General features: G+C 39.7%; 1 protein-coding gene across 1 annotated transcript; it reads right to left on the bottom strand.

The window, feature by feature from the left end:
* Nucleotides 1-208: 208 nt before the first annotated feature.
* On the bottom strand, nucleotides 209-9,064 carry THOC3 (THO complex subunit 3). Its single transcript, XM_063086622.1, has 6 exons — nucleotides 8,738-9,064; nucleotides 7,874-8,030; nucleotides 6,357-6,561; nucleotides 3,141-3,302; nucleotides 2,919-3,019; nucleotides 209-498 (listed from the first exon to the last, which is right to left on the bottom strand). The coding sequence occupies exons 1-6, from the start codon at nucleotides 9,002-9,004 to the stop codon at nucleotides 335-337; spliced, it is 1,056 nt and encodes a 351-aa protein (XP_062942692.1). The 5' UTR covers nucleotides 9,005-9,064; the 3' UTR covers nucleotides 209-334.
* Nucleotides 9,065-10,543: the final 1,479 nt, after the last annotated feature.

Raw genomic sequence — 10,543 nt, forward strand, 5'->3', positions numbered from 1 at the left:
TCCCTCCCTCCAAATTAGGTATTGTCCAAGCATTACCAAGCTCAACAAAGTCTACCACATACCCCAAAGTAAGGAAGATACGAGGTCCCCAGAAGGACAAGGTATGCTGGGGTCATTACCTTTACTGCAGAGTTTGCATTAACTACCTCATGCTGGGGGGAAAGAAGAGAAACAGCTAACACACACAAAAAAAAAAACAGGAAGGGAATTTGAATGCGCAGCCTAACAAAAAGATTTTTATAATTTATACCAATTAACAAATATTTATGGTGCCCACCAACTCCAAGAGAACAGACCAAACTACACAAAGGAAGGCCTCTGCCAGGGCCTCCTCTCAGGAATCATTAGGAAGCCCAAACAGCTTCACAGTTCCAGCTTCCCGACTACTGTCATATTTGCCATCTTTGTCATCACAGGCAAATGCCAGCAAAGGCCTTTTGGGGTGCCAAGCCACAGTGAAGGTCGGAGACTCACACTGCACCTCCCATAGCTTGTCTCCTATAGAAATAAATATAGAAAAACCAATTAATATGTTAATAATAAGAGGCCACAATCACTACTTACCTATATTAACTCATTTAATCCACTTAATAACCCTACAGTATAGGTGCAATCATTACCTCATTTTACAGAGAACACTGAGGCACAGAGAGTTCACAAGCCAGTAGGTGGCACTGTAGGATCTGAACACTGGCAGGTTAAGAGCCTATCCTCTGAACTCCTGTTCTATACTCCTTGGAAAGACAGTAATAGCAGCTACCACTTACTAAGCATCCTTAAGTATCAGATAGTTTATATTTTATTGAATGCCAATGACAACCCAGCAATGCAGATAATAATTTTAAGTCCCATTTTATAAAGAAACAGGTGACTTAAAGTTCCACTTGAATAAAGTAGCAGAGATAGCACATAAAATCAGTCTGTTTACAAAGCCACAGATCTTTCTACTAAACCACAATGGCTTGCAAATAGATTTTTTTTTTCCAAAACTTTTCTTTCTCCTACTTGCAGAAATTATACACAACTTCTCCAAAGCTGTTAACAGTCACGCTTTGCTTAACAACAGGGATATGTTCTAAGAAATGCGTCATTAGGTGATTTTGTCATTGTGCAAACATCATACCATACTTCCACAAACCTAGACGGTATAGCCTACTACAAACGAAGGCAATATGGTATAGCCATTACAAGGTTACAAGACTATCGTACATACAGTCCATCACTGACCAAAACATTGTTATGTGGCACCTGACTATATTTAGTTATGCTTAACTTTCTTTCAATCTTAGAGGTAAGATTAATGTAGCAAAATGCCTATAGTGTTGTGCTAATGTAAAAATGTAGGATATACTGAATTGTATGCTTCAAACTGGTCAACTACATGGTATCTAAGTTAAATCTCAAAAAAGCTATTAAAATATACATTTATATTCATATGCACATGTGTATGTATACATACATAATTTTTTTTTAAGTAATTCTACCTCAGGGACTGTTCACATTTCTCCTAATAAAAACCACTCTTTGTGATGTTAGGACCTGGCAGTCTATAGCTACATGTCTGAGCAAACTCCTGAGTTATATGGACACAAAGAATGGTTTCTGAAGCTGCTATGCCTGTTTCATTTCTCTTTAGGCCCTTAACTCCATGTCATTTGTTATAAAGAGATTTAAGATTTAAAGATTCAAAGATAAAAGATTTATACAGTTCAAGAAAAACAGAGTAGACATGAAGAAGAGGCCTTCTAAAATGTTTCCCAAACAATGATGTGGCTTCATAAACTTTAACACCTTGATAATTTATTGGAAAGTTTACTCTCTGGATGGTACATATGGTGCTGTGTGAGACAAACATTACTATTCCAAACCATCAAAGTTTAAACAGACTGAAAAGCTGAAACAACTGCAATGTATTAAAATTAAGTTCTGTTGTATATGCCATTAGGAATAAAACTGAAATTATTTCTTACTTTGTTTAAAATTTAACTATAAAAAATATGCAGGACACAAAATTTTATCTACTATATGATTCCAATAATATAAAAAAATACATATATGGGGGAAAAGACTGGAAGGAAATATACCAAAATGTTAGCAATGGTAATCTCTACATTATGGACCTATGAGTGAGTATTAATTTCTTTTTTACATTTTTAGCATTTTCCAAATATTCTATAATGAGCATGCATTACACAAACTAATATATGAAGATATGCTACTGCACAAAATTCAAACAATACAAGGGTACAGAACCGTACAACAGAAATTTCTGCAATGGAAATGTCCTGTTCTGCACTCCTGTACAGTAGTCCCTAGCCACATGTGGCTAATAAGTCCTTGAAATGTGCATAGGGTGACTGAGGAATTGAATTTTTAGTTTTAACTGATTTCAGTAATAATTAATGATTAAATTAACAATTTATGTTAAAATTCATCCTAATTTTCCCTATTGCACAGCCTTCTCCCAATCTTCTAAGCCTGATATAAATTCTTCTAAAAGTTTTTCTAACAATTTAGCTTTAGTTTCTTTACCTAAATAGGAACACATCCCATGAACAGACTGGCTACTTGCTTTGCTCATTCAGCAATATGACTTGCAGATCTGCCATTTCAGCACATACAGGGCTAACTCTTTCTCTTGGCACGCTGTAATATGAATTTAATATGAATTTAATTCCTTAAATTATTTGAAAAAAAAATTTTTTTTTCAAGTTTACATACAGGCAAAAGATAGAAATATTTAACATTAAAAAGGTTGTAGTTATATAGTGGGACCACAAGGAATGCGTTTTTCTTCCTACTTAAGCTTGTCTTAAGGAGACAATTTCATTTGTGATAATGCTGGTACAATGATGAAGACACATGACAAGAGAAGTCCTGATGGCCAGGGATAAAAGAGAACATTCTCATTAAGTTACCTGTCTCTACTTCAGCTATGTCAATAAAATGATCTTCTGATGCTGATGCCAGCATTTTCCCATCATGGCTAAAACTGAGAGTCCTCACAGGCCAATCCAGCCTATAATACAGGGTAGACATAGGGGTCAATAGGATTACCCAATAAGAGGAGTGTACAATTGTACCAAAGATGAAATAAAATTAATTTACCCAACAGGGAAACTGCTGGCAGAATCTCTCACCTGGAAAAGCACCGAACACACACTAACTCGTCCACATCCCAGAGGCTGACCAAAGCATCTGCACTTCCTGTAGCAAAGTACTTGCCCGTGGGGTCAAATTTGATGCAGATGCAGTTAGAAGGATGGGCATTGATAGACTGCACAGGCTTCAATTCTGGGTAGCTGAGAAACAAGACAGAGAGCAATCAAACTGCAGAAGAGGACTGTGATGCTAAGACGATATTAGAAGACACTGAAGAAGAAAACCAAGTGAGACAATAAAGCAATACCAAAAACTGTAATTCAAGAAAACTTTCTTGGGGCTGGCCAGATAGCTCAGTCGGTTAGAGTGCCACCAAGGTCAAGGGTTCAGATCCCTGTACTGGCCAGCTGCCAAAAAAGGAAGAAAAAAACAAAACAAACAAAAGCCAGGATTGACTAAGAAAACTTTCCTGAAATAAAAAAGATTTCAAACTACCTGTTGAAGAGCACAACACATACTGAGAATATGAACCCAGACCAACATCAAGACATAGAATAGTAAAATTACATCCAGCAAAACTGAATTTCAAATATAACGAATACAAATAATATGCACAATAAAGAATTATAAGTTTTATAAGTGTATAAGTAAGTTATACAAGAACTCAGGGACTAAGGGACTAATATTCCCATAAATGCTTCCTAAGGAATCTTAACTAGAGAATGAGCTCTGACAACCAAAATGACTAGAGATTTATGAACATAAGAGCTAATGATGAACATTAAATATAGTTTCTTGTAGAAATCAAATATGGTTAAAAGAGAGGGTATAATATGTAACAGCTGTATACACTCATTATATATGATACTATTTTTTCTTTTTGGTAGCTGGCTGGTACGGGGATCCAAATCCTCTGACCTTGGTGTTATAAAACCGTGCTCTAACCAACTGACCCAACCGGCCAGCCTAACTATTTTTTTAAATGGGGAAGAATGGGGAAAGCATATGCAAAAAGCAAAACATTTTTACTATTTTAAATAATTGCATTAGTGGTAGTGGTAGGAGTACTGTTATTCTGAGACATCTGTATGTTTAACATGGGATAAAGGGATAAACCTCTTCTGTATTAGAAATATATCTCTTTCCTTCCAAACTGAATATTCAGGTTCTCAAGAGCACAGAGAATTACAGAATTAAAATATCCCACGGTTACCTTTATCCCATGTTAAACATACAGATGTCTCAGAATACTACTACTACTTACCACCACAATGTGTGAATTCACAAGTACTTTATCTTTAAAAATATATGCATATATTTTCTAGTTCTGTCCATTGGAAAATCCTAGAAACAATGACCAACCCAGCAGCAATGAGCGTTCCTAGCTTCAGTATCATTTTCTAAGAATCTAGGACTTCTTAGAGAATTTCTGATTAAAGGTCTGGGGCAGGAAATGCATAAGATAAGGTTGGAATATCTTAAGATTCCAGAGAGAGAAAAAAAAAAAAAAAAGGATTATATGTCAAAAAAGGACTCAGGAATAAACCCGATGAGGCTCTCATTCGCCAAAAATGGAATAACTTGAGCTTCAATAAGGATAATCATTACAACAGACTGAAACACAACTATGTCTAAATACAAGAGTCCATAATGATCCTTAAAAAATAACCTAACTTGTCATCTTTAGAAGTGATAGGGAACTATTTCATTATCTGATGACAAAAGGAAAGAATCAAGAATTTAACCTGCCTTTCTTAAATTAATTATATTACTGGATAAACAAATAGTAAATGAGAGGAAGTATCTCTTTATGAAAGTATTCCACCAAATAAACAAACATACAGAATCAGCAAACTCCAGACTGGAAGAATCTCCACAGGTTGACAGTCTGGTTTTTCAAAAGCTAATTTATAAGGAAAAGAAAGGGATGGAAGGAGACCCTGTAGTTTAACAGACTCAAAAGACATCAAATTTTTTTAAGTGAGTAAAACTAAAGTGTCTAGCAATGTACTTAGGTAGATAAAACTGTAAAGAAACTATAAAAGTCAAGATAGTGTTTACTTCTGAGGGAGGGAGTTGTGATTAGGACAACACATGGATGGACTTCTGGGGTGGCCAGAAAGTACTATTTCTCAACCTGGGTGGAATTACACAGGTATTAGGCATATAACAATTCATCAAGTTATACATTTTTTTGTAATTCTCAATATCCATGTTTTATAATAAAAAGGTTTTTAAAAAAAAGTTATAGAATGAATCCCCACTGCCTACAAAATAAAATCCAAGTTACTAAGCATAAAATTCAATGTTTTGTATAATCTGGTCCCAAAGTATATTTCAACTTTATCTTTTCATTATCAGGCCCTCTCATATACATTATCTACCACCACTCCCCAAATCCTGACCTACTTTCCAAATGAGTCACACTCATTCACACCTGTTTTGTCAATTGTGCAGTTCCCTGTTGCTGATTCTTAAAATTCTACTCATTTTTCAAGATCAAGCTCAGAAGCTGCCTTCTTCAACCCTACAGTCAGTATGATATGCTCTTTCCTTGGGATTCCACAGCAAACTCCTGGCCTCTCTTAACACAGTATCTATCTCACTCTGCATTACATTGCTCACCCAGGATAGCAGAATGAATAGAGTTGAACAGATCTGAATTTCATTTGCACAGTTTCATTCATTTAGAGAACTGAGATCCTACTATGTACAGCAGGTACTAGAGTAGGCATTAGGGATTCAACAGTAAAAAAGGCAAACACAGTCCCTACCATTATGTAATTTACAGTCTAATGGGAGATAAAGACAAGTAAACATGCAATTACAATACAGTATGAGAAGTGCTTCCAACAAGAAGTACATAAAATAAGCCTCTAACCTTATTAGAGGGGGAAATATGGAGATGGCTTCACTGGAGCTTCACTTCTAAGTTCAAACTTTAAAGGTATGAATTAAACACAATTCAGGGTGCATCCAGTTCTAGTGCCCACTAGCTGACTAGTGACTTAACCACTCTGAACCTCAAATCCTTATCTGTCAAATGAGAAGCATACATTCAACCCCCTGGGATTTCTGTGAGGACTCATAAAATATAAAGTGTCTGGCTAAAATGTGCTTAACAGAGGTTAGGATTCTTTATTCCTATTTGCCTTTTAAGCTCCTTCAGGATAAGCTCACACCCAGCTCATCTCTGTATCTGCCAAGCACCCAGCCCAAAAATATGACAGTCCCCTAAGCTCAAACCCCCGCACCTGAGAATGTTGATACAACCGTTGCCATTTGTCAGGAAGAACATGTTGTTGTCATTGTTCCAGGATATTTCATTGACCTCAAACTTGAACTGCTCCTCTGCTTTGGAACGGTGTGTCTTGGCATCAATAAAGGTCACCACATCATCCTTGTTGCCTACGGCAATAGTCTGCCCATCAGGACTCCAGCAGATATTAATGTTTTCCCCTGGGAACACAGATATATTCAGCAAGATAATCTGTTTGCCCACATTCCTCCAGAAGTTTATTTTGCTATCCTAGAAAGAAGACCAGAATTATCTTCAGAGCTCATTCATTAAGGTCCTAGTCAATGGAAGGGAATCACTTATCATCAACTATGAGTCCAGCACATTCTTGTGCAAATCTCCCCATTTGTCCTCACAATACTTGTCTAAGGAACACTTTATTATCCACATTTTACAGATGAAGAAATGGAAAATAAGATGAGCCAAAGCATCAAAGCTATGAAGTCAGAGTCAAGATTTAAACCCAGATTTGATTCCAAAGCCCCTTATTCTCACTTACACCTGCATTTCTCAAACTCCAGTCATCCACATGCCACCTTCACAATTTTTTGTCCTATCCATGTAACAGCTATACTTTTCTTTATTCAAGATTTTTCTTAAAATTGATTCAAAAAAAATTTACTTAAATTTACCTTCAATCAAGCAATAGATTCTATGAGCTAATTCTTTTTCTTCTAGTAGACATTAAAATATTCATAACTGGTTTTTAATGTTCATCCATGTACCACCTAAATCACACATGACACTGAACTGATCAATTAAAAATTTCTATTTATCTATTCTAAAATGCATATTTTTTTTCTCATTTTAGTATCATGCTTCTTAAAATGTATCAGAATGCACCTCGTAATTTTTGGTGTATCATGATTATCCAGCAACTTTCTTTTCTAATGGCACATAAAATATTAGTGTATCTTACAATCAATGACATGTTAGAGTCAATCATGATAAATGGCCTCAAGATTAATACTCAATAAGAACAGAGCGTATAAATGCACTTCACAACTTTCTGGTCATTTTCTTCCAGACCACTTTCAACCCATTCTAACATATCTGAATTTCCCAAATTCTCCATGCCTTTCCACATGGTGTCCCTTCCTAGTACTACCCCCATTCTCACCCACTGCACCCTGACCACTAATTCCTACGGCTACTCTAATGGTTTGCTCACATTCTGTGAGGCCTTCTCTGTTGCCCCCAGGTAGACATAGACATTTCCATTCTGGGTATCTACGTTGTACACATCCCCATGATAAAATGAACCCTGTCATATTATGTTATTTTTATACATTTGTCTCTCTCCTCACACTAAACCATGAGGTCCTTGGAGTCCTTGGAGCTGGAGACTGTCTTATTCAGCTCTGAATGTTTCATATCTAGCAGAGTACCAGACAATGAGAAGATGTTTGGTTAATGGTCGATGAATGAATACAAGTAGCTTATCCTCCTACTGCCCTCTCTCTGAATAGTCACCTTTAGTGTTCACAGTAGCAATGCATTTTGTAGTCCTCACGTCCCAAATGCGAATGGTTTTATCTCCAGAGGCAGTGACAAAGAGGTCAGGATTACTCGGATGCCAACAAAGCTGGTCCACACTATCTCCATGTCCCCGATAATTGTTTTCTTTGACCTGAAGGAACAGAATCCACATGTTACTTCACACAGAAGTACCTACCTCCATATGTAACTTCTTAACTTTATTCAAACCAAGGTATCTTGGGACCAACAAAGATTTGGATAATTAAAAAGAAACCCGTCCTTCCAAGCCCCTTTTCCAAAACTCTTTCCAATATCTTCCCTTCCCTCCTCCTCTTCCCCAATCACTCTGAACTGTTCTCAACTTCTACACTAGAAGTGCCCTTACTTCTTTTCCCTCCCTGGCCTTCCACCCTTACTGTACCACAACGTCCCAACCCACCTGCTCATTCCCAAGACACTGTATCACTTTCAAAGGGGCCCTCCGCACCACCACAGGGAGCCCAGGCCCCCACCTCACCTTCATCCGATGCGTCCTCCTCACGTCCACCCCCCCCACCACGTCCACCCCCCACCACCACACCCACCTCCTTACTACCACGCTCCCTACACACCCCACCTTCCCCCACCACCAGTCCTGCTCTCCTCACTTCCCATGCTCACCCTTCACGACCTCAGCACGTCCACACCCCTCGTCCCCCCACACTCCTCTTTCTCCTCATCTCTACACTCCCTCCTTCCCTCTGCCCTCAAGACCCTCCTCCTTTCCACCCCTTCGACCCCCCCCTTCTCTCCCTCATCACCACACCTCGCTTCACCACAGCCCCTCTCCCTGGCCTGGGCCAGGCCCCGGCAGCTCACCAGCCGGTCCTTCTCCAGCAAGAAGACACTAGCCGTCTTGTCAAAGGACCCCGAAGCTAAGCGACGCCCGTCGCAGCTCCAGGCCACCGAGTGCACCTTGGCACTGTGCGCCGGAAACTCGCGCGTCTTGCTGTGGCCCCGGAACAGCTCCTGCATCCCGAGCACGTAGCGCGAAGGGCCGCTGCTCACTGAGCACCAGGGGGCCATCGAGCCGGGACCACTCTGGCCCAGCGCCGGAGGCCCCATGGAGGTGGCGGGCACAGCCATAGTGCGCTCCCGGACAATGGCGCGGCCGCCGCTGCCTCCTGGGCACAATCGGTCCTGGCGCCGCCGCCACACGCATGCGCTCGGTAGAGCGCCCGCTCCCTTGCGCAGCCGCGTTGTGATCCCCCCAAAGACTACAAATCCCAGCCTGCCGCGCGCGCGCTCCTTGGCCCTTTCGAATACTGTAGTGACAATTTGCTTTAAGTTTGCTTCACTCTTCACGACTCCGAGCATTTTAGGGTCCTTATTTCTCCTTTGCCTTGGTAGGTTATTTGAATCCCTGTTTAATCGAGGAAGGGGACTGACGCTAACCTTCTAAACAGTTTACCCATCAGTAAATACCTTTCTTCTGGAGTTGTTCACCACCCCTCAGGCCCCTCCATTTCTTGCTGGAGAAGGGCCAGCTGGTGAGCTGATCGTTAGGGGCTTGAGCGGGGAGGTAGGAAGTATTGAAGAGGGATCTGGAATTTTTTTTTATAAAAACAAATCCTTTGTTTTTAAAAGATATCACATGCACATGATGGTAAATTAAAAAAATAGAGTGAAAATTAAATGTCCACCTGTGTTTCCCACATCCCAGGATTATTCCCCACCTCACGCATTTCCCTTAAACCAGACAAGTGTTATGGAGACCCCAAAGGTCCATTTGCTCGCTGCTCAATAGTCAATAATCAAGAGACAAGAGTTGGCATAAGGAAAGGTAGCCTTTAATCAGGAAGCCGGCAGCCTGGGGAAATGGTGGGCTTACGTCTTAAAGACCATCTCTGCCTCTCCCAGGTTTGCCAAAGGTTTTATAGGGGTCTGTGATGGAAAGTTGATTCATGGTGACCAAGCAGGGACGTGCAGACATGCTTGAGTGTTTCAGATAATCATCAAGGAACTTTCTGGGTGGGAGGTGACCAGCATCATACTTCATTCTCCATGGGTTCAGTTCCTGTTATTCTCAACTAAAATCAGGTTAGTAAGTTAGTAAAGAATGGCCATCTGGGTTAATAATTTTTCTTGAATTATTTTGTGTACAATGTGAGAGCGAGAGTCATTGTGTCCTGGCAATTAGCTGCAGACTCTGTGGTTTCAGTTACAAGAGAGAACAAGTTTTTTGATTCAAAGGTTTAACAAAACGGGGTCATTTCTGTTCAGGCATTGTTACACAAGCAACTTCTTGCTGGAGAAGAAACTGGTGGCGAGCTGCCAGCATCAGCCAAGGCCAGCTGTGGGCTCGGGGATGTTTTTGGTGGAAGCAGTCATAAGTTTGTTTAAAAACGAATCCTTTGTGAACCTGCAATTATCTCAAAAAGTTTTAAAACAAATCTTTTGTTTTTGAAAAAGATGCATTTGGTAACAAATATAAAAAGTACAAAGGGGAATAGAGTGAAAAGTTTCCCTCTGTCCTGTGTCCGAAATTCCCCTTCTGAAAAATGTTAAATTCTTGTGTGGTCTTTCAGAGATAGTGTAAGCAAGAACCTTGGTACAGGAAGGCAGGTGTATAAACTCCCCCCCCCAAAATGGCAGCATTCTTACATAACTTGTTTTCTATGATAT

Source organism: Cynocephalus volans, chromosome 2 (genome assembly GCF_027409185.1).
Source record: "Cynocephalus volans isolate mCynVol1 chromosome 2, mCynVol1.pri, whole genome shotgun sequence".
NCBI classification, from domain to species: domain Eukaryota; kingdom Metazoa; phylum Chordata; class Mammalia; order Dermoptera; family Cynocephalidae; genus Cynocephalus; species Cynocephalus volans.